This window comes from Gymnodraco acuticeps, unplaced genomic scaffold (genome assembly GCF_902827175.1).
Source record: "Gymnodraco acuticeps unplaced genomic scaffold, fGymAcu1.1, whole genome shotgun sequence".
NCBI lineage: Eukaryota > Metazoa > Chordata > Actinopteri > Perciformes > Bathydraconidae > Gymnodraco > Gymnodraco acuticeps.
Genome location: NW_022990693.1, coordinates 369,771 through 395,131, shown reverse-complemented (window position 1 = coordinate 395,131; position 25,361 = coordinate 369,771). Strand labels below are relative to the sequence as shown.

General features: G+C 41.1%; 1 protein-coding gene across 1 annotated transcript; it reads left to right on the top strand.

Moving 5' to 3' along the window:
• Positions 1–5,089: 5,089 nt before the first annotated feature.
• Positions 5,090–25,361, top strand: si:ch211-14c7.2. The gene is made up of 7 exons (XM_034230515.1): positions 5,090–5,466; positions 6,156–7,213; positions 7,295–9,328; positions 11,732–11,925; positions 14,128–14,237; positions 16,575–16,689; positions 24,012–25,361. The coding sequence occupies exons 2-7, from the start codon at positions 6,673–6,675 to the stop codon at positions 24,138–24,140; spliced, it is 3,123 nt and encodes a 1,040-aa protein (XP_034086406.1). The 5' UTR covers positions 5,090–5,466; positions 6,156–6,672; the 3' UTR covers positions 24,141–25,361.

Here is a 25,361-nt window from a genome sequence, read left to right as displayed (position 1 = left end):
TGACAGCTTCCTGATGTTTTGACTTTCACACTGGATACATTATAAGTTAGATAAAAAGCTGACTTGTATTTTTGTCTATCATGGTTCTTTTTTTTTTCTGGCAGAAAAGGGCTTTCATACAGTAGCCCCACTACACTTAATGGGACCCATGTTAAGTCATGATTTATACAACCGTCTTTATTTAGCGAGACGACAACAACAACCTCATGTCTAACATGCAAATCCAACATTATGTTGCTAATTAAAAAAAAGTAAATGAGTAGCATTTTAAAATGTACAATGTTGGTGCTCCCAGGTGATGATATTAAATAACAGAAGTGCACGCCCCCTACAGCTATGGTTATTTTTAAGTTTACTGCAGTTTACACATCTCTATTAATGGATTGTTGGACATGAGGACCAATAACTCTTACTTGTTAACATGAACTGGAAAGACTGCAGGACCATAAACTGTATTGTAGGCATCAAATACAGAAGCAGAATACATTAACAAAACACTGAAACACATATTATTCTCACCTCAAGGAAAAGAGGGAGAAAAATAATCTCCTAACCAGAGACCCAAAAGCACATGGATTAGCCTTTTTAGAAAAATTCCTGAAGAGGAGGAGACAGTGATAAACTATGGACACCGGTGCATGACGTCTTCCCATTGTGTGTGTGTGTGTGTGTGTGTGTGTGTGTGTGTGTGTGTGTGTGTGTGTGTGTGTGTGTGTGTGTGTGTGTGTGTGTGTGTGTGTGTGTGTTCTCCAATCCTCTGCTGTGATGATGCTGTGCGACGCGTATGTGAGGGCAGTTTAATATGTATGAGGAGTGAATAATGCCACAGAGAGAAGGTAGACTGCTACAGTACATCACCAGATACACTCTCACTGTAGCAGACTTTCCTTTTAGAGAGCGATGGAGCATTCTGTTACACTTATCAACTCAGACGCTGTTCAATTAAACAGGACTGCCTATTCCATCATTTCCGTAGGCCTATGACCTCATCAATGCCCGTTAAAGCTGAAATGTGGTACTTTAACATATGTAACATTCAGTGGTGTAAAGTAGTTATGTATATTAAGTACTGTGCTAAGAAACATTTTGAGAGGGTTGTACTTTACTTGAGCATTTCAATGTTTTGCAATTTGCACTTCTACTACATTTCAGGAAATAGTGTACTTCTATTCTACTACGACTATTAATACCTTTGGTTACTTTACATATTTGGATTAATGATGTAATGATTCCACCTGGAGTAAATCCACAAGCTACCCTGCAGTATACAAAGTCATTCAAACTAGCTGCACCTTCACCAGCTTTGAGAACACTTTCATGATCAATCATTATAAAACATATAATATATATTATTCTTGAATAGGTCAATCTACACAATGAGTACTAATGGATACTTTTACTTTTGGATATTTTGTATTTTATTACTAATCAGTCTGTACTTTTGATTGAGTAACATTTTGAATGCAGGACTTTTACTTGTAACAGAGTATTCCCCCACTCTGGTACTTCTACTATTTCTTAAGTAAATTATCTGAGTACTACAACCATGGTTACATTCAAGCCAAGGGGGCCGGAAGCGGGGGGGCCATTGGCCCCCCCCACTTTACGGCCCTGCCCCACATTTTCGCAGCAGCGGATGCCGCGGAACCCTGTACACATCCCGTTTCAATAATTCCCCTCTACTCTAAAGTCGCATCTAAAAAGAACGCCATCTGATCTAGCTGTGTATATTTTGTTATTGTTGATTGTTATATTCAATCTCATTAGCTACAGGCCTTTTTGAAGGGAAGAACACAGCTCGCCTCTCACTCGCCACTCTGCTCTTCTACAGCGCCGCTTCCCCTCCCTCCGCTGACATTATGAATGTAAGGCATAGTAATCATAGATAACACGGCAGGGTCCCTTACAGTTTGTTTTCATCTGATTTCAAATAAATAAAGTCTTGGCTTTCAGAATATTAAACTTGTTTCGGCAAATTCAGATGATAAATACAGCTTTGAAGCTTTTAACGGCATAATTACAAGCGGAGAACGGAGTAACTTAACGTCACAGCAGGCATAACAACAGCCAGTGTTTCTCCTGAAAGTTTTCCCCGGGAAACAAACGCAAAAATACACACACACGTGGTATACACGCACACACTCGCGAGCTCCCCCCAGACCAGTAATCCAAACGAAAATATCTTCCCTCCATACTACTTTGATCATTTGCTCCGCTAATAATCAATCAGACCGATCCAGAGAAGAGGAAACTTTAAGGCCTTTTTCTCAAAATGATGACTCGGTGACAGTCATTATATAATGTGACATATTTTGCTTAATATAGTACAAAAACAATCCTGATATCATTAGAAAGCTAGGAATCTCCTCTTTCCAACAGTGTATACAACTCAAAATGTGTCTTCGGATCAATGCGACTAATTTCGATGGAGCAGGTCACTTTGCATTAGGTAAAATACAGCAGGCAGACATAACAGGAAGAATATGTACATTTTAATCCAATCAAATAGGACATTATCACACCATTCAAATGTATCCATGTACATTACAACCAATAACAAAGCTTAGATGTGTTTATTTGTTACGTTGTTTACGTTATGTGTTACGTTGTTCAGTGTGTGTCAGCCGTTAACCTAGATAGATAAACTTGCAAACATGTCAGAAGAACCGGCGCATAAGAAAACAAAATACAGTCAAACTAAGCTGAAATTCAACAACTTGAATGTCACATCCCTGACATCTGCACCTCCGGAGCCTGGTCCTTCAACCATAGAACCACCTCCGGAGCCTGGTCCTTCAACCATAGAGCCAGCTCCGGAGCCTGGTCCTTCAACCATAGAACCAGCTCCGGAGCCTGGTCCTTCAACCATAGAACCAACTCCGGAGCCTGGTCCTTCAACCATAGAACCAGCTCCGGAGCCTGGTCCTTCAACCATAGAACCAACTCCGGAGCCTGGTCCTTCAACCATAGAACCAACTCCGGAGCCTGGTCCTTCAACCATAGAACCAGCTCCGGAGCCTGGTCCTTCAACCATAGAACCAACTCCGGAGCCTGGTCCTTCAACCATAGAGCCAGCTCCGGAGCCTGGTCCTTCAACCATAGAACCAGCGCAGCCAGATGAACCCCAGCAGCAGCTCTGCGGCCGCAGAAGCTGTCAAAACCGCCGCCGCCGGCATCGTTGAACCGAAACAGGCTGGTTCCGACTGCATGGAGGTTTGTTGTCGGGACATTGTGACGGGCCAATAAAAGCTTATTTGGGCAAAGAGAAGGTACTTCAATGCAGAATGGTACAAAAACAGAGAGTGGTTAATTATTTACAAAACCACTGAACGAGCCTTCTGTGAAATATGCAGATGTGCTGCTGTCAAACGGCTTGTAACTTTCTCCAAATGTGGAGATGACAGCTTTGTAAATACCGAGTTAATAACTGGAACTTTTCACAGAGCTTACTTCAGTCAAACACCAGTCAACATTCAGCTTGTCAAACAAGAGCGTAGCAGGAAAAAAGAAGAGATGGAATGTCATATGTGTGGGCTGGTCTGTATAGTTTAATGTACAGGAAAGGAGTGAGCAGAGGGTTGAGTTGTCCATTCTTGTTCTGTTTTCTCTGACTATCTTCCTCCTGAAGACCCTCTCAGACTTTCATTTGCTCGCGCTACTAAAATGACACGTTACCATGGAAACCAAACAATGGTGTAGCTGTATTGAAGTCCGAGTGGAAACAGTAACATTTGGTGCGTTATGTTAGAATGAAACAAATCAGATTTAGTCAGAAATCGGGAGAAATGCGGGATAAATATGACCCCGGGAGGAAAACGGGAGGCTCCCGCGAAAATCGTGAGGGTTGGCAAGTAGGCTGTCACATACACACGCACTTTTTGCCCCCCCCCCCACTTCTGAAATGAATCCGGCGCCGCTGATTCAAGCCTTTGTGAAATGAGTTTACACAAAGTTCCCCCCCCCCATGGAACTCTCCATCTCAAGTCTTCCTAAGCATTTGTTCTCCCCAAATCATTCCTTCTTTTTAGCTGGGTTGTATTCTGGAGCATTCCGTCCAGAACCCCCCCTCTCAGCCATACACTTAGCTGCTGCGTGTTGCTGTTATTCTCACTGCCAGAGGAGGGAGACAAAGTTCCCCAACCTTAAGATATGAAATGAATGTATTATACAGCAGCACAGGCAAGTCACAATATTAAGCAACAATGAGGGAAAAGGATCTGACAATAATTAAAACTTGCACATGGATGAAATATGTATCAATATATTGGCTGCACAATTGAAATAGTTCAAACCTTAATATATACAGTCTATGGTTCAAACCTATTTATAACACGTGTTTCATGTCGTGACTCAAGTTGTAATATAGCCTACTCAGCCAGAAATGAAACCGTTTTGTGCAACACAAGAATCAGTGGTGGAAATACTAAGTACTTTATGCTGTACTGTACATTTATACTCTATTACATTTGGAAAAGCAGAAGCAAATTGTGTACTTTTTACTCCAATACATTTATTTTACAGATGTATGTATTAGTAACTTTACAAATTCAGATTTTGACACACAATACTTAGGGGAAAACTTTTACATTTGATTATTTGGTATAGATTGAAACCATCTAACATTATATTTAAGACACTAACCATGTGTGAGTTAACATGCATGAAAATGTATTAGCAGCTAAGTGAATTGTTTAAAAAATATTTGACAGTTCCAGATTTGTGTGATGTTTTTGCTCCTTTTGCTTCAAAATATTTAGAATAGTTAAGAATTAGTTGAGTATTTATACTCGTGTAAATAATCTAAATACTTTTTCCACCACTCACAAGAATACACAGGCACATATGTATGTAGGTATGTATGCAAATGTGAAACCAAATGTGAAACCTTAGAAAGCAACACTGACTATTTTAATATGGCTAAAACAAACATGACCTTTTATCTTATTATTTTCATTCTTTATTTATGTATTCTGTTTTTAGTACAACTAACAATTTATTTTAAAAAAATGGCATCAACAACCTCGCATACCCTTCCGCCTCACTCGCCCCCCCTGCCTCTGTGTGGCACTGTGCACCCCCCCTATGGGTGAGTGGGCTGCAAGTCAAATGAGCTCTCCGTCATCCTGCCGCCGAGCACCGGAGGTACTGCGGTAAGATGCGGCGACGCACGATGCCGAGCGCTGGATGAAATGATGCGCAATGGCCGAACGAGTGGGGGGGGGAGACCGAAGAAGCATTCACTAACTGCGGGGTCTGCCTCTGATCTACACGAGAGGGCTACAGCGATGCGTGTGTGACTGATCTGTAGAGCTGCAGCTCCAGTGGTGCAGGCCGAGGGGAAGGATGTGATGCCGCTGAAGGATGCTCCACAGCCCGAGGAGGGAAGAATAGGCTTCGTCTGTAAGGAAGGAAGAGAGACATTAAGTGAAGGACACTTCATTTAAAGACACTAAGGCATCGAATAAGGTGAGAATCAATCAGAGCATTCCTCAGGCATCCCTTTCAGGACATGTTGGATGTTGGATACAGATTCTCCAGGTACAGTGTGTGGTTACATGTGGCTCATCTTTATCACAGTGCTACACATCCTGCTCATATGTGAAGGCTAATGTGATATGCATGGCCCAAACCTATTTCTACTTGAGTCCCTGTGGGCAAATCATTTTAACTATGTAGGCATGGGGGGTGGATTTATGGATTAATGGCCACCTGTGATTCATTTTGTGTCCCTTTAATGGTTCTGTAAGGCTGATGCAACTACTCATCTAATTGGCACGCTGATGGACATGGTGTGAATTCCAATCTCATATAAGAATAGGGCTCTGTTGTGTCAGAGTAGTTCGAAAAAGAAGCCACTTAGATTTAAATGCATGCCCTTTGACAAACTCACACCCCCACAGACATGACAGCTGTACTCCACTCAGCCTAATCACATCTCTGTGTGGGATTTATTAAGTATGTTTTCATTTAGATTTGAATAACATCTGTGCAGAATCTGCTTTAAATTATTTCTTATTAATGAGATAAGTAATGTATTCCATGGTGTCTCCTCCTGGTATTATTTCAGCTAAAGCAAACAATTAACATATGAGTGTTTCTGTGTTCATAAGCATCACATTCGTCTTAAATGTCTTCTTTTGTCCCACTTCCCGCAGGTTGTTTGTGACAGCTGAGTCAGTCCTCAGTGATGAGAGAGCGGCCGACAGGGAGGACGTTTAAGCTCTGAAGACAGCATCACTGAGGAAAACAAACTTCTCATTATCCACTCCATCATCAGCGCCGACAAATGGATGTCTGACCTGGGCGTTTATTTTCTTCAGGACTCTCAAAGTTGAGGAGGGATAAAGAGAAACAAGCACTACTCCAGCTGGCTGTCAGGGAAACAGCTCATTCTATTTCTCTTTTTTGTCAGAATGAACTAAGATTTTAGAAAGAGAGTCTTTCAGTGTCGAGTAGATTTGTCAGAATGAAATGATACAGTATTTCATAATGCTTACTGTATTCTTCTTCCAACTATGATATGTTTACCTTTTGAGCTGTCACGCTCTGAATCAAGAATAGACTCTTGATAGTGCCAGCACTTCCTCTCATGAATAGGATTTCAACTTGACCTGACCTGATCTGATCTGCATTTTAATAAAGCATAAGCGAGGACAAACCAATAAAACATAGATGAGGCCAACAACAAGCACCATGCTCCAGCAGAATAACAACAACAACTACCCCTGCCTGAACGTGTCGGGCTCCACCAGAGACATGCTCCAGAAGTGCTCCAGAGCCTCTCTGCCCTTCCCCAGCCGACTGGAGCTGGGCCTGGGAGACCTGCCGCTGATCCGGGGCCTCCGAGCCTGGGCCCTGTGCTCCAAGAACCGCCGGAAGGTGGGAGGAGGAGGACAGGCCCCCATAGCTCCTCCTGCGGGCCGTGGGGGTTCCACTTCCTGCCCCAGGCCTGCAGATGTGTACCTGAGTGGGGAGTGGGGTCGCATGGGGTACGGGCTACCTCTGGGGCTGGACGCCAGGCAGGCTGGGCTTGGAGCCTTAGTTACAGTGGCCACTCTGAAGACCTCAGAGGGCAGCGGGAAGACACAGACTCAATGCCTCTTCCTCCGGACTGAGAAAGGAAGCTGTTTGTACTCCACAGCCAAACCCAGTTCTGGGGGGACTACCAGTGCAGCCTCCAGCGTGGTTGGAGGATGGCTGAGAGGGAAGACAGGCGGAGGAGGAGGAGGAGGAGGAGGAGGAGGAGGAGGAGGAGGAGGAGGAGGAGGAGGAGGAGGAGGAGGAGGAGGAGGAGGAGGAGGAAACCGGGTTAGGGTGCGATCTGGCCGGAGATGGAGGAAGTCAAATAATGCTCTGGAAAAAAGAGGCGTGAGCAGAGAGAGGCAGCAGAGCAGCAGGGAGGATCCTGCAGGAGAAATCTCTCTGGAAGAAAGGCAGGAAGAGCCAGACAAAGGACGCCTGGCCAGTAAACAGCTTCCCAGCCCGCAGCAGGACAGCAGGAGAGCCAGGCAGGAGAGAGACGCAGCAAGCAGAAGTCCTAGATGCTGCCACAACGCTTCTCCCAGAACCTGTGCTCGGTGTGTAAGGAGAGCACAGAGGAGGGGAAGCCAGGATGGACACGAGGCAGGAGAAAGTCCAAGAAGAGGCACCTCAAACAGGATAAAGGGTGAGGGGAAAGGAATGAGGAAGGGCATGCAAAGGAATGAGGAGGAGGAAGAGAAGGGAGGCCTCTGCGGGTTAGAGTCATCCAGTTCTGTTTGGGCTGTACCAGACCCTGAGCTAGAGTCTAACCACTCTCATCCAGAATCCAACAGCAGCTGTGATGGTGAAGAGACTGGAAAAGAGAGCAACGAGGAGCTGAAGACACAAACCTCTCAAAGCAAGGACGACTATTCAGAAAGAGAGGAGGATAACAACTCTGAGGTTATGAAACTAGATACTGGAAACAATGATTCTCCTCTTGGCCACTCTGGACAGGGTAATGTTACCTTAGGACTTAACAGAGATCTTGATGACAGAAAACCAAGTGAAAACCCCTGTGAAGAAGTAGCACCTAATATGAATGGATGTCCTGATCAGTCTGGGGCAGATCAAAACACTGACACAGAAAGGGAGAGTGTGGATGTTGAAGAGAAGGAAGGGAGCATCAATCGGACTCCTGCAGAATTCCCGGTTTTCTCCGACTGCTATGAGGAGGTCTCTGTCTCCATCAGCACTGCAGTCTCCCTTGAGCTGTCCACTCCTGTAGAGGGCAGCACCTTCAATAATGACCATGAGATGTGTGTTCAGAGAGAGCAAGTGAACTCCAGAACAGATCCCCTTGAGGGGTATCAACAAGGGGTGGCAGACCCAGGAATCGTTGCTAAAAGAGAACTGGATCTAATCAGACTTGTGCAACCAGAACCCAACTGTGCGGCTGCCGAGAGCAACACTGTGAACACAAACAGGAAACCCCTGTTTTCCTTTCAAAATGCAGGAAATGGCAGCGTGCTACAGGAGAGAGAAGCTTCGTCTAAGCCTCCAGGACACAGAGATCCTTCCATTTCTGAGACAGACGGGAGGAACGTAACAGGGAACGATTGCAACTGTAGTCCAACTGAGCTTAACAGAGCAGGGCCCAGAGATGAGCTGGTGTTGGGTAATAGAGAAGCAGAGTTACATGAAGGGGATACAGAGGAGAAAGAGGACACATCTGGAGAGATTTTGAGGAGGGAATGCACCTGCTTTGAGCTGGACAATGCCGAGGGCAAAGGTGACAAAGAACGAAATACAGAGGGTCCCACAAATGAAAGTTCCATACAGGAGGATAATGACAAAAAGGAAACTGAAAATTGTGCACAAATGGACAATTGGAGGGTAGAGGAGTCTGCAGGCGGATGCAGGGGAAGGGGGAAAGAGGTTGTAGACACCTGTGGACAATCAGCCCATGTTGAAGCAACTGGAGAGACCGGCAGTACTGTTGCCTGTGCTGATCCCCCCACCTCTCTTGCACTCTCCCTGGCTAATCCTGCCCCCACTTTTCAGCCCCTGAGTTCCATGGAAACCAGACTGCAATGTTTGGACGAGAATGTGGAGAAGGAAAGGGTCGGAGTGCTGGAAGGAGACGAAAAAGGAGGCCAGGAAGGGAAGAAGAGGCTCAGGAGACTATTGGAGGAGCAGGGTGAGGCGGAGAGGGTCTCCACCGTGGCCACTGAGGAGGAGGGGAGAGAGGAGGAGGGGAAGGAGGAAGAAGATGAGTTTGGAGTATTCATGCAGGCGGAGGGAGAGCCGGCCTGGAGCGAGGGATCCACCACTGCCCCAGTGCCTTGTGGGAGCAGAGAACGTGTTGGTGAGTCTCACCGTTTGTAGTTCTGTCTCTTTCTGTGTATTCTGGTTAGCCCCTCCTCCTCTCTCTGTCTTTCTCTTTTAGTATCTCTCTGGTATCTTTCAGAGTTTACGTGATTTTGCTTGGAATGGACATGGGACAGAGGATCCTTTGGTTAACAAAGCTGACATTAAAGGCCTCAGCAGCGGAGTCTTTTAAAGTTGTCAGAAATGAACAACATTAGAGACCTTTCACACTCGCTCAGGGTATTAGTGCAAACGTAACCTTTTATACAGTCTCAGGAATGCACATGCACTCTGATTTAAAGGGCCACACCAAATCACAAGTCAGTCAACTTTATTGTCCATCTTGTGTGTGTGTGATACAGAAATGCTGTTTATCACCTTCCAGAGGAATACAAATATATATAAAAACATTAAGAGGCATAAATAAAAAGGCACAACAGTCAATATATAAAAAAGACTCCATATCACAGTCATTCATTTGTAGTACCTTTTTTCCTGTTCAGCCATAGCATTAATTATCAATATGTACCTAAATTCCTTTACATGCGATTATGATCTAACAGTGAAAGATCATTCTGCACACCTGGAAGAGCTTTTCTCAACCCATGTTGAGGCATGTGTTTGCAGAAGTATATCTCATTCCTTTTTCACATTGATCAGCAATTTTAGCACCTAGCTTTCTTATTTAAATCATGATACAAAAAGAAGTTGAAGCTTTACACCCTTTGGAATAGCAACAAATGGCTGCCTGATTAGTACGAACATATGTCATCAGCGCTCTGAGCAAGACATGTCACCTGAATGCCTAGATAATAGTCTTTCAATAATAATCATCTCTTATATAGCCAACGCAGTTATGACATGCACCTGAGTGTGTGACATATGTGTGCTTTCCTGTTTGTCCTTGTTAGTTGGGTTTCATGTTTCCTCATTATGCTCCCTTTAGCTAATCCGGGGTTTCATCTTATTTACTATGTATCTCTTCTCAGTTTATCCACCTGTAAACATCCACCTTAAAAGTTATGCTAAAGATTTATCAGCAGAAGTTGCTTTCTCTGTTGACAGAAATCCCTTTGTGTGAATCATTGTGAGCTGAAGGACCATTCCAGTGTTTTTGCAAATGTACTTTTAAAGGTCCCTTCACCAAAATGACATGACGTTTTGTTTTGTGAATTATCCAGAATTCCTTGAGACTATTTCTTTGTTTGAAAGTTAGTTCCAATTAAAATGTTGTATCATTTTTCAGCACACACACACACGGCTAAATAAAATGTAATTGATCTCCATTGTGCAACGTTGAAGCATAACTTCATTTAATTGATGTAAACTTTGAATTAACTAGCTATCCAGTAAAGGTGAGAATCTTTTGAAATACTCCATGGCAGCCAGGTTTTGTGACATGCGCACTGAAGAGACTTGCAATTATTTGCCGTGGACTTCTGCTTTCAGACGTAGTTAATTACTAAGTTATTATCCTATCCGATAATAATCCAATTCAGAGGCAATAATGTAATAATACATTATTTTATATATATATGATATAGTTATATAGTTACAACCGGCCCTTTGAGTGCAACCTTTATGCGAATGTGCCCGCGATGAAATTCAGTTTGACACCCCTGACCTAAACCAATGCTACTACATGCAGACTTAATGCTTGCTGTCACTGAATAGAGGTTTAATCAAGCACAAAGAAGTATGTTCAAATATTGTCATATACTACTGAAATGAATAGAATTAAATGGTTGCCTTCAATCTGCATACAAATCATTAAAAGATCTACACAAAACACAAGAGTGTAGTTTTCAAAGATAACAATAATAAATGTAATTTACAGTAAACATTAGACTACAAACTTTTAAACTACAGGTATTGTTCAGAAGGAATTGATTGTGGAACTCGAAAATAACAAAACAAAAATGAGTTGACTAATAACAATACTTAGCTCTGCAGGGAAACTGAGACTCTGTTCTGTCCTGACCTGAATTCCTGACAGATCTCTTGTTCTTGCTACATGCTATTAATCATTCAGAGTTAGGGGAAGGGAGGGGGGCAGCACACAGGGCCTGGGTCTCTAGTTAGCCTGAGGTTATGGAGCAGCGGGTGATAGAGAAAGTCACACAAAGACGACTGAAGTGTCTGATAGACACATCATGATAAGTTGGAGCAATGGGAGGTAGGGATGTTTTAGCATGGTAAACAGCATCATTCACAGCAACTATGTCACACAAAAATGATGTGTTTCCTTGCAACGAGTTGATTAATGTAATTAATTAATTAATGGTAATTTGCTCTGACACTGTGTGTGTGTGTGTGTGTGTGTGTGTGTGTGTGTGTGTGTGTGTGTGTGTGTGTGTGTGTGTGTGTGTGTCTGTGTGTGTGTGTGTGTGTGTGTGTGTAGCACATGGAAGCCGCGCCCTCGCTGGGGAGCCGACCCACTGGACACCAGGCTTGACGGATAGCCTAATCCACCAATCAGATGACAGGTGGACAGCCTTCCCTCAGGACTGGTCAGATGAAGGTGGAGACATGGTGGGACAGTGGTGGCCGACCAGCGCTGTGGAGGAGAGAAGAGAACCGGCCAATCAGAATCTGGTAAAGATGTCAAGTCTTCTCAGCTTTTTAAAGATGACTTCCATGAAACCATAATGTGGTAATTATGCCTCAGATGTTTCTGTTGAGATTGCATCCATTTCTCTGAGAATTCACTGAAAAACTCTCCGTGATCATTTCATTTCATCCTCAGCATAATATTGTATTGTGAAGTTGAGTCAGCAGACCCAGCAATATCATCTTTTTTATTCCATGCATTGTTCTTTATATACTGTATATGCAACTCGACTGAGAATTGGAGATTCGTGTGTTAGATTTCGCGTGGGCCACAGTAGTCTGGTAGAGACACTTTTTTTCTGATTCTTTTTACTCTAGATTTGTGTCATTTTCAGACTTGTAATCTTCAGACCCAGTCGAGGATGATTCAGGTGAACTGGAAGTTGGGACAGCCTCAAAAGGCTTTTTGCTTCCTTTGCTCTACTTGTAAAATACAGAGTTGTAAGCCATTAGACTCTTCAATTAGGGCTTTGTGTATTTGGGATTATCAAACCTAACCTTAATGGCGGATCAACTTAAGCTCAACCGGCTTTATCTACCTGTAAACCAGCTATTCATTGCTTACAATTGCAAAAATCATTTGAAAAATCCTACAACAAAGACGGTTTGAGATCACTGCCTTCAACTAGCTTCGTTGATAGCTCAATAATAATAATAAGCTAGTAAGTTATCTATCACAGTCGGAATGTGTATCTTTTTTGGTGCATTTCTGTTGAATGATGATGCAAAAACAGTGTTTGAATCTAATATTATCTGCAGGTAAACTCTGGGGTTAAGTTGTAGTCAAAGCTCACCATCAACATCACCAATGCCTAATTTCAGATACTTTAAGCCTGCACAGTTCTGGTCAAACCTTTGGTTAAAAGATTTGTCTGGGCTGCACATTAGAGAAAAGATTTGGCCAGGCTGCCCTTGAGTTCATGAAAAGCCTCTCCCAACCTCAGCCTGGAATGTATTTTTTGTAAAGTACGAGACAGACCAAATACTTTGCAATTAGTGTTATTAAGAGTCAGACAGAATATCAAGAGTGCTGTAACTTAGTAACTGTAAATCCACTAGTGCTTTAAGATTGCTGTATTAAAACAGGTATGTCTCACACATAGCAACTTTCAAATGTTTCAAGAAAAAGCTTATTTCAGTAATGTTGAGCACTTCTATTCTGGAAACTGTCAAGAAACCCCCTTATTGTCAATAAACCCAGGAAAGCCATAGACAAGTTTATTTATTTATTGATATAGCACCATAAATGATCTCATTGCCCTCAGTATGAGGTCGCAGCAGCTACAGTGAGGTCAGGTTTATTAAACTGGAATAATATCATCACATTTGAATCTAGCCTAACTAAAAAACCCTAACTTGTAGAGCACATTTGTATTCAGTAACTTGAGCTGAGAAGTCAAGAGACCCCTTTAAGAATGAAAATGTGCCTCTTTATTTTTTGGATCTTTATTTTCCGCTTTTTTCTTTTCATGTTTGGTACCAATGACGCAAAGTCTAAGAGGTCAAACACTTGTGATCATGGTGCTGTAAGAGGATTTGAATGAAAGAGGTCCAGTATTTGAGGTGTTGCTGGGGTCACTTTAAAAACGTTGACCCGTTGATTTGAGCTCACTTATCTTCCAGCTGCAGGCTAAATGTGTTGGTACTCTTGACTGTAAATATAAAGGTTGGTTCAGGCTTGCTGCTGGCCTATAAGACCCCGAGTCTCTCAAAGTGAATCAATAGCAACAACAAACACACAGTGTGTTGAATATGTTTCTGTTTATAAATCCAGGCCACGTTTATCAGGGCAGTTGTACCCCAAAGGCTGTGTCTGAAATAAACTGGTCATGAATTATTTAATTGTATACTGATTTGGTGCGTCATTTAAGTCTGCGTACTGCTTTTGTAACTCACATTAGACCAGTCTGAGCTCTCAGTGCTTTCTTCCTTTAAAAATGTAAAACAAGAAGCCGGCACTGCAGGAGGAGTCCCAGTGGACATTAAACGCAGCGAAAAGATGCAGATGAAAAATGAGCTGTGCCGAGAGCTGCAGTGAAGGAGGGGCGTTGGAAGAAAACTGCTTTCATACGAGTTGTTTCATATTCTCACAGTGCCATGAAAAGACATTTAATGGACTCCAGAATTAACTTCTCATGATGAACTGAAGACTGTAGTTGATCTGGTGTCTCTTTGTGTCTCCTGCAGGCGGCTGTCTTTGCTGCAGCCTTCCCCTCGTCCTCAGATGACCCCGGTGACCTCCAGACCGTCCCCACGCTGAGCCAGCTCCTCAGGGGCCGGGCCAGCCAGGAGCAGGGGTGGGTACTCCGTCTCTCTGAGCCCCCTGAGTGGGTACTCCGTCTCTCTGAGCCCCCTGAGTGGGTACTCCGTCTCTCTGAGTCCTTTGATGGTCCTGGTGGTCTGAATATCAGCTGATCTGCTGCCGTGTTTACTGGCTGTGCTGACACATTCCAACGATTTGAAATAGGATATATCAGATCTGACAGAGAGATCCCACATTACGAGCTTGTAATCGGCTTTAGGAAAATGACATGGAGGATTCTTTCCTGTCGGGAGCTCATATTTACTGCTTATCTGACAGGACATGAACACAGCAACACTGCAGCAAGTTAGCCTGCAAGTTGGCAACAGCTGAGCAGTTTACAGCAATACAACTTAAAGGAAATATATGTTTTCTAATATACCTCCAGATACCCACCCATTCATTTGTGTCCTCTGTGAAGCACATTGGGTTTTGGTCCATTACTTTGAGGTTATACATGCCACAGCATTAAGTCCAATTGTTCTCCACAGAGGACATCCTGGGCTTTTCAGACATGTGACATATGTGGGGGTGTGGCTTTGAAAAAGATCATTTCATTGTATTTCAAAATGGCGTCCATCAACACAAGCACTATTTATAGAAAGAGAAATGGTAAGTTTGTAATTTTGTAATTACCAGTGTTGTGAGTTCAATATTTTTAATTAATTATATTAAGGGAACATCTTAGGAGTTAGTGTAGTGAGTTTCAGAACAGTGTAATACTTATTTGACCTAAAACTAAATGTTTTTATGAGGAGGGCATGGGGATTTGCTAACTTTTTATTTCCCCCATTTTACACAACACAAATGGAGTCCACTATGGGCCAAACTAACACTTAGGTTTCTGTAGGGTTCATGGCAGACGGATGCAGTGGGAAAACACACATCAAGTGCCTCAAGTGTCAGATGTATCTCTGCATTTCACAAAAGGATGGAGTACTACAAATGAGGGCTCAATATTTGTTGCATTGAGTTGTGCTCTAATGTTGTCTAAATGTACTTGTATGTTAATGTTGTATGTATACTATGCTTTGCATAACTAACACCCGATGTCCTCTACAAAGGACACACAATAAAACAAAAACATTTTTTTTTTTTTGTTAGTCATTATGTTTGTACCACCCTAAAGACTTGTGTGATAAAAAAAAAGGATATTTGAAACCTTTTTCTTTCTGGGTCTCAGGAGGTTATCTACACAAATCCAGTCAATTATACAACTTCTGGTTATGTTCACGATTGTCACTTTTTTGAACAAGTGTCCATTCAAGGGAACACTGGTTATTTGTATTCAGAATAAGTTACACATTTAGTTAAAATTGAAAAAAATGTTGGTCTGTAAATCTCACTCGTACAATTTGGTATAAAAGAAAATAACAAAACAAACAGATGGAAAATAAATATCAATTACTCCAAACAAGTGCAGAGGAAACAATGCAACCTGGCAGAACAATTATTTTACTGATCCAAAAAAGGTTATCGCGCCTTCCCTTTTACAAAGCACAGCCGTCAAATATTAACCCCAATGCCAACATGCCATTGTGATCGTACATATTTAGTTTTCTGTTGTCCATTGAATCATTTATATCATAGCATAACTCTCCTGAGGTTTTGTTTTAAAACATGCACACAATACATACAATCATATTACTCTAATTTATTTGGATTCTTTCAGGTTGTTATTTCGTGATTTGTGCCATTTGTTTCTAATTTTCCAAGTCTCTGAACGTTTTTATTGAACAAAGCATCATTCTGTGTGGTGCAATGGGATTTTTTTTATTTATTCATAAAAGTGCAGTTTTTTGGTCGTATATAATAATAATGTGTCGTCAAAAAACAATGTTTCATTTCATTTCAAACCTTTATTTAACCAGGTGAATCCCATTGAGATCATCAATCTCTTTTTCAAGGGAGACCTGCAGAATATAAGCAGATATTTCCTGTGTATCCGACACCAAGAGATGTATCTCTTTATAGTCACACCAACAAGAGATGAAGAGCTTGTGGAAAGATGTAATCATTTAAACAAACACCCCATTTGATGTATAATGTATGTTTGAATCGGGGTGGATATGTGTGGGGGTCATCACCATGACTGATTCCCACATCATAGCCACCAGCAGGTGGTTATTGTGGTGAACTGCATCTCTGAAAACAAAACATGGATTGACCCTCACATGGCAGAGTGTGTCTTTGATGCACATCATGGTTTTACAGTTGAAATTGGTTTAGAAACAGACTTTGTTAGACATTGGTTGTCTGATCCTCAAATTTGACAATTTTTCACACATGTCACTGTGAGAAAAACAACATGTTGTTGTGCTCTCACCCGCAGGCTGCTGGACACTTTCCATGACTTGAACAAAATGATTTGCCAGAAATACAAGAGAGGGAACGGGGTGTCTCGTGACCTGCTGCTGAGGACCTTCCACCTGGAGCCGCCGCGCACTGTGAGTAAAGACCGTTCACACTTGCTTTAAAAATGTATTCCGTTACAATTAGTAAATCACTTTTACCACCTGTAAATACTGTAATCAATAACATAATCTGAGTATCAAAATATAAAAGTAAATGTTACCTTATTACTTTCTGTTACTTTTAAATCACCTCAATATTAAATGCAATGCAAATAAATACAAGAGAAAGGAAATATCAATTAGATGTTTTTTAATTAAGTGTGTTATGTAAGACAACAGAACAATGTGACCTTAGAAAAGAAGAAACCAAGGTATTTAGGATCAGAAATGATTTTATGGATAGGAAAACATGCCTTCCATTAAGCAGATTCAGGCAGTAGCCTGCCTATACAGCAACAATGAAACACATGAGCACATGGTTTAACCAATCAGATGTTCACCATACTGCATTTTTTAAAAAAGAGGCTATTGTAAAAAAGAAAGACGATGAAAGCAAATGTAATCAGCACGCCTACCTATTCCACTTTCCAACGGCGAAAGCATTTGTAATTATTCTTTATTTTAAAATGTATTATAACATTCTAATCCTAGTAATCCTAAAATGTAAAAGTCATCTGATAAAGTTTTTACATTGTTACTTTACCTATTTTTCTATAAAGTGAAGATTTGTTTACCTACTTTTGATACATGCTCTGATAGAATAACTGTATGCTGTTGAACAGACCCAATAAACAAAGACAAATAAAAGTAATCTGATGAAAACTTTGTTTTTATTAGACATTTTTTCATGTAACTGTAAGGGAATACAGTTGTTTGTATCCTGATGACATAATACACGTAATCCATTGCTCCCCCAGCCTGTAAACATGGGACAGCATGCAGCATTTCCTAGCAAACAAAGTATGCTTTGATCAGCTGATCTCACCATGCTGATGTGTTTCACTGTTCAGCAAACAGAACGGATGTTACAGTAACTCATGAGAGGCCGTCTAGCTGCTCACAACTCATACTTGGTCTTACAGACAATATCAGAATCTCACACATACACCACTCAACTCTTTTATACATATTGCTAAACACTTTTACATGCGCAATCATACTCTCTTTCACACACTTTTGTCTGGGCCATAAATCAAATGTACTTACATACCAAACTGTACTTTCTTAGAAACACTATTATTCCCACTTACAGACAACATCATACTACAATATGATACTCTATAGTGTAAAAAAACGTTGTGTGTGAGAGAGAATGATAGTGTATGTGAGAGAGAGGAATTGTAGTATGTATGAGGGTATAGTTGTGTGTGTGTGTGTGTGTGTGTGTGTGTGTGTGTGTGTGTGTGTGTGTGTGTGTGTGTGTGTGTGTGTGTGTGTGTGTGTGTGTGTGTGTGTGTGTGTGTGTGTGTGTGTGTGTGTGTGTGTGTGTGAGAGAGAGAGAGGGTAGCTTGACGTTTCATAGAGGGTGCTCAAACATGTAGGGTTTCCCATTAATGTACCGGGCGCTACAGTGGAATGTTCTACTGCAACACTCCCCACACGCATATACACAGTGTACCTGCGACTGTTACAATGAAGGCTCGATAATCAGCTCACGGCATATAGGTGTAAGCAGGGGTAAAGTGCTATTATTATAGGTGGGGAGTGGACCTAACATCCTTTAGGAGGGTCCGGGGGCATGCTCCCCCGGGAAGATTTAACTTCAATTTTTAAATATTGAAGTTAAAAGCATCAATCTGGTGCACTTTGAGAGCAACATGAAGAGATCTATGGATACATCTCTCAACACCCATATGAAACACAACTGTAATGAGATGTTCTTCTTCTTTATGTATATTTTACAAATCACTCCCCTTTTAAACTGTATTCTTGTTTTACTGTCATATAGTATTTCATACCTGTTTTTCATTTATTCTCTTATTTTCTTTATAACTATAATGATCATATAAAGGTGTGCCTTGGAAATAATCTTTTACATAATTGCATTCACTGAACACGGGAAATTACAATCCTGCCGTCCTCTAGTGTCATGATGAGGTTCAGGTAAAGCACGGTTAATGTATTATATATATATTATAAGCAGTGGCGACTGGTCATTAGGGGCAGGTGGGGCACAGCCCCACCTAGTGTCAGCAGAAAGTATTAAAAATAATGATTACAAAAAAAATGCAAAAAATTAATTTAAAAATATATAAAATATATTTTAAGATCATGTTTAATCATCTGATTCGTCTGTACATTGCTTTTTTAGTCTGTGTTCTTCTAATTAGTGTCTACAGTGTGTGCCTATTGAGCTGTTTAGAGCCATGTGGGACAAAACCCGATCATGCCCCTCCCTCTCTCTGTCTAAGTGAACGGTGACTGTAAAAACTACACTGCGCATGCTCAGAGTATTGTCCTATTTAATGTGTGTGGCAAAAAAATAATGACCATAGGGGCACTGAGCTGCCATCCCCACCATACGTTATCTCACATCATTCAGAGCTGATTGGCTGTAAATACGTGTGCCGCGAAAAGTGTGGTGTATTATACACACATGCATTTCCAAACATTTGGACTACCTATGTTGCAAATGTATTATCTTTTCAATTTACACACGGCATCTATTGCACGTCTGTCCGTCCTGGGAGAGGGATCCCTCCTCTGTTGCTCTCCCTGAGGTTTCTCCCATTTTCCCTTTAAACTGGGGGTTTTCTTCGGAAGTTTTTCCTTGTACGATGTGAGGGTCTAAGGACAGAGGGTCTAAGGACAGAGGGTGTCGTATTGTCATACTGATATTTTGTACAAACTGTAAAGTCCACTGAGACAAATGTAACATTTGTGATATTGGGCTATATAAATAAACATTGATTGATTGATTGATTGATGGTGTGTGAAGAGGAGACGAGAGAGCTGCAGTGACGCATCCTAAAACCAGGAAGTAAACTGCGCATGGCTTCCCTTGACAAAAAAGCAATGAGATTTCTCCATAGGATTTTAGAAAATAGCTCCAAATAAGATCTGTGGGAAACAAACCTGTTAGATAAATGCACGTTTCGTTCAGCCGGATAATATCCACATGTCTACCCTACTTTTATAATTTTCGAATCATAAATCTATTGATTAGATTAGATTTATGATAGACTTTTGAAACTACAAGAACATAAGGAGGACTTTTACAAAAAAGTAATAGAGATTTTTGTCCAGAAGGATAGGCAAATGGACTTAATCTTCAAGTCAAGGTAAGACTGCAATTTTATTGAAAATGGGATCTTACTAAGAGAGAACAATTCAATATTTAAATGATAAATTACATTTTTTGGGTATCCTTTTGTTGAACTGTCTGTTTAAAATTAATTGAAGCATCAGACAAAAAAAGCTTTTGAAAATAATATTATATTTTGATTTAGGTCAAAATATAATATTTGTAAACCTGAAGAGTCAGTGCCAGTGCCTCACCAGCCATGAACCTCACTGCAGAAGCTTATATATAGACATCTACGTTTTTTGTGCCCCACCAATTTTGTACATATAAAAACGCCACTGATTATAAGGAAGGAATGACAGTACGTTAAAGACGGTATGATACTGTGTGTGAAAGAGTCTGGTGGTGTACATGTGAGATTCTGATATTGTTTGTAAGACCAAGTATGAGTTATGAGCTAGACGGCCTCTCATAGCAACTGATCTCTATCTCCTCACACATAAACACACACACATGCTTTCTTCACATCATTTCATGCAGAGGGATTTATAACAGAGTGCCTAGAGTTCACTCTTCATTTGTTAAGCTTCAATGTTTCTAAATTGAATTTGTCAGGGCAGCCTTACAGCGTGTAAAATGACCTGATAATGCCGTTTGACTAATGAGCAACTCCAGCTGCATTCAAATGAAGTGACCGCTGTTATATGCAAAACACTGCTCACACCGCGCAGATAAATGAGCCGGCTCACTCTGAGTTACAGCACTGAGAAAACTACAGAGACCTTTGTGTGATGCACTGCTCCTCAACCTTTGTGCAGGGGAGCAGAGTGGGAAACTCCACACTGTGTATATGTTTATTTGATATTGTACTTGTTGTAAAGTATCATATCTATAAATATTGCATTTAGGTTGAGTTAGGAAGGGAACTACTTAGAGATACATTCTGTAGAGGGTAAGCCAACGCTTTAAGCCTCTGAGGATCCGCTTGGTGGGTATAATTGACGCACACAAGTTTGCTGCCGAATAAAGGTCAGAAACAAAGTTTCCAGTTTGAAACAGTCCATTTATTTCCATTTTACTGGTTTCCATGTACTTGCTTCTTTCCATATTCACCACACGATATTACCGTTTACACAATACCTTTGCTTTGCTTGTAATCCTGTGTGTGTGTGTGTGTGTGTGTGTGTGTGTGTGTGTGTGTGTGTGTGTGTGTGTGTGTTCTCCGTGTGTGGTCAAAAACTGTATGGGCCTTCCGGCGGAACCTCTCCCCAACACATAGGTTCCTACCTTTATACCCACAGTTAATTGGCTCCTACAGATTCATCAGTTCTAGTTACCGATTTGTTTCTCTTAAAAAAAAAAGTGAAATGTGTTAAACGTTTCAATAATGTGTTTAACGTTGAGATTATTGTACAAATGGGTTACAGTAGAAACCACTAGAGCTCGAATTTGTAAAATTATAGTTCATGCAGTGGCGGCTGGTGGAAAATAGTTTTGGTGGGGCTGTTGATATAGTGAGTAAAACAATTTTTTTTGGGAGAAATGACCCCTTAAATTAGGACTTCTGGTGATGTAATGGCGCGTTTCCAGTGCAGCGCGGAGCTCGCTTTAATGCTGCGTTCAGACCGGACGCGATGCGAATATTCGCTTCGCTCTAAACGCTCCTATCGCATCGCTCTAGTCGCTCGAGTTTCACAGCGGCTGCCAGCTGTGTTTACTCGCATCATTCAAACAAGACGCGCTGGCTCGGGAGCTACAACTACAACAAAATGAACATATTTGACCGTGATTAAATTGTAATACACGTTTCTAAATGATGCCGACGTAACAACATACTGATACCGGTTAGTAAAAACCATGAATTAATGCTTTGACAAGTCTGCAGACAGACGGCAGGCGAAAAACCCTTTTAAAATGCGTGTTTTCTAAATGGAGCTTGGCTAAGCTAACGTTATATATGCTCCGACCGTCCACACTCACAACAACGGCCTATACAGACATAAATAAACCAGCGACTGTATTCACCATGACACAGACAGTCTGTGGTTTGTACTTGTTTAACTTTCGTCTAGTTTCTGAACAGATCGTATCTGTCCCCGGCTGTTTGAAGAGCAAGCATGGGAAACAAAAGACAGCATTTACCTGTTTGCATCCAGCTAGCCATGCCTTTCTGGTGTACCAGCTACGTGAGAAGCCTGGTTGATACGTGTTGTCTTTTTCACAAGCTTGCTGCGATATATACAAATCAGGTTGGTCCGGTCCAAGGTATTTAATCAACAGTTTATCTCCCAAACTTCTCCTTTCGAAAGGATTGGAGAGTAGCTCTTGCACGGAATTGGGTGAGGACCGAGGTCCGGCGACTCCACCTGCACACGAAGCCATTCTCATCCAACTAATGCGTCACCTTGGTCACTCACGAGTCTAAAAAACAACTCACGTCAACGCACGTAAGCAACGTGGGTGCCAACGTGAGCGCCCTCGTGACCAAAATATTTGACGGCGCTGATTGGCTAAAATTATGTTTCGGCGGCACAGTTTACTATTGAGACTTTTGCAACGTGCTGGTTGCTGCTGTTTGGCTCGGGGGCTCCGCCCGGTAATGATAAACTAATGCCATGGGCAAGGCCAGGCAGGAAACATGTGACTTATCAGTAACTTTAGACATCGTAACACAATTTTAAACGAGATTTTATTGTAGATTATACATTTTACTGATACCAATTGTATGATATTTACCTTGTTCACTAAAATATAAAATATATATATATTTTTTATATATATTTTTTTTATATATATTTTTTTATTTAATATTTTTTTTTATGTGGGAAGAGGTGGGGCGGCGCCTCTATGGGCCGGCTGCCACTGAGTTCATGTAATTGGGATTTGTTGCTGATGAAGCCCAACATGTGTATGTTGCATACAAATGTTGACATATTAAACAAAGAGACAAACCATTAGTCTTTAGTTTTAATTATAAGGGCAAAGTAAGTGCACCTACAGTATTGAGGCTGGCTTTGGATAATTGGTTCTAAATAGATGTTTCAGATCATGTATTTATTGTATGTATATTGTGTTCATTTACAGTGCTGTGAAAATGAATTTCCCCCTGGAGACAATAAATCTAATTTAACATTTGAAATCGCAAGTGGTGGAGTTCGCACTCACTTTGTTGATTGAAATATGGTATGAAAAGATACGACTTCACATAGTTGTTAATATAAGGGATTTTTAATTCAACACACAACACATAATAGTTAGCAACACTGACGGTTTTTCAAAAGACTGTTCACAGGGAGTCAATACAATATCTGTAAACGTACCTTCCAGCTTCCACTACGATAGACTGCTGTAGGAATGAGTCCTAAAACCCGGGAATGAATCAGCATATTTGCATATATAGTTCCGTCACCTCAAATACATTTGGGTTTCTAGTTAGATGCATAAAATAAGGTCTGTAGTTAATGCAATAACATTTATTTCTAACATAAAATACGTCAGTAAATACCCCAGGTTTTCACGTGTGTTAAAAAAGGTTGCTAGCAAGCAGCTAAATTAAACTATTGTCAGGGTGAGTAAACTTTGTAATGCTGAACAAAGTGAGACTCATCAATTAAGTGGTGGGAAAATGAAGTCATGTCATTGTGGTGTAGTCTAAAGTTAGCTTTCTTACTTCTGGCAATTCAAAATATATATGTAATTTGTAAAAATAATCCTGCTGAACAAAACTTTAAGCTGAACCAAAATACTGTACAATAGAAGAATCCCATTGGCTTTGTGCGAAGATGTATCTGGTCTGCCAAAAAAGAAAAGTCATCCCTGCAGCACTCCATATCAAATTAATGAGAAAGCTGATTTTAATTTCCCAAAACCCAAGGTGATGTCTCCAAATGGTTTGTTTTGTTCAATCAACAGACAAAATAATTCAAATCGTATTAAAAGAAAGCAGCAAATCTGCCCAGAGGCTTTAAATAATAATGCAGAATCAGATTGTTGTTTTTTCCTTTTCTGTTGACCAACACACATTGATAAATCAGCTTCAGCAGAGTAAACCCCTGGGTTGTGTTCAGTAGTCTAATAATAATAATAATAATAACTGAAATGAATATAGCGCCTTCTATGAACCCTGGGACGCTAATATCACATGTGCATGTTTGTGTTTTAATCTCTGCAGGAAAGCAGACCCCCCCAAAGGACAGCCAATCACCGTCTCTCCCCCGGCCTCCCCTCGACCAATCAGCATGCTCATAACGCTGCTGCTAAGCGACGGTTGTCATATGACTACAACAGAAACATGGAGTAACAGTGCGGCTCTGTTTGAACTGTGATGCATCAACGTTTTCCTGAAGGACTGCAGTGGCTGAATTTCCAACACATGTACTATCTGTCAAACACTGACCTTTGACCTTTGCACCCTCCTGGTTATTAGAACCTGGGCCGCTGTGAAGTCGGATGAAAACAGAGCGACAGTTGGGTGTCAGAAGTTGTCTCCTCCAGCTCCTGTTGGAGTGTTTCCATCACCGTGTGCCACCGTGTCCACTTTCTCTTCTTATTTTTGCTTTCTGCCTCCGAGTGATATTTTCCTACCTAATATTTTATTATAGATTTAAATTGTATCTCAATAGAAATATGTCACTGTGTCAGAGCTGCTGTATGACAGAAATGTTCACGTTGCTTGAAGAAATCTTAATGGGTTGAGAAAAAGGGAGGAAGGATTAAAAATAAATCATTGTTTCTTGCATTCATGATTTTAGAAGGTCAGCATGCTTTGCTAACTATCTTATCTAAAATGAAACAGGCAAACATTTATTCCCCTTGATCTTTTTCTATTATCTTTAGCAAAATATGACATTGATGTCCTATCCAGAACATTGTCTGTAGCTCCACCATGAGATCCTTTCTTCCTCTGCAGCAACTCTGGCAGAAAGATGTAGAGCTGATGTGTTCATGTCATGTGGAAAAGGAAGAAAGCAATAAGAGCAAAGGGTTTCTGTTCCAACCTGCAATTATTCAAAGGATCAGACACTTTAAGATGGCGATTTGCAAAGTTATTTCTTATTATATTAATAGTTATTTAGCACTGAATCCTTAAGGCTTAAAAAAAAAAGAGTCACTGAGTAATTCAAAGTAAAGTAGGCATTCCTGTTTGCTGTAACATGCAGCACTGAATAAAGTTAAACTAATAGTGACAAAGAGCTGGATTCATGCAAATGTCCAAGCTCTCCATTTCTTATTTTTCAAAGATAGAAGCAACAGAGAATCATGTGATCCACTGGAGGCAGAGTGAAGCATTATTTCACTCGCAGAATTCTGAAGATGTGTCCAGACCAGAGTTGGGTGTAACGCGTTACAAAGTAACGCGTCACTGTAATAATAGTACTTCTGTTCGTAACGGAGTAGTGTAATGCGTAGTAATCACACTACAGTTACTAACATTGCCCCGACACGCGTTACTTCGTTACTTTTATAAAATAATCACACTCACTGACAGACTAGAGGGGTTTCCGCCGCAGGTTTATATACA

Bases quoted from the DNA above. Each gene is read 5' to 3' on its own strand.
- si:ch211-14c7.2 (XM_034230515.1), top strand. From the start codon at position 6,673: ATGAGGCCAACAACAAGCACCATGCTCCAGCAGAATAACAACAACAAC. The intron at 7,214-7,294 runs GCGGAGGAGGAG...GAGGAGGAGGAG, and splicing joins ATGGCTGAGAGGGAAGACAG to GAGGAGGAAACCGGGTTAGG. The intron at 14,238-16,574 runs GTGGGTACTCCG...TCTCACCCGCAG, and splicing joins CGGGCCAGCCAGGAGCAGGG to GCTGCTGGACACTTTCCATG.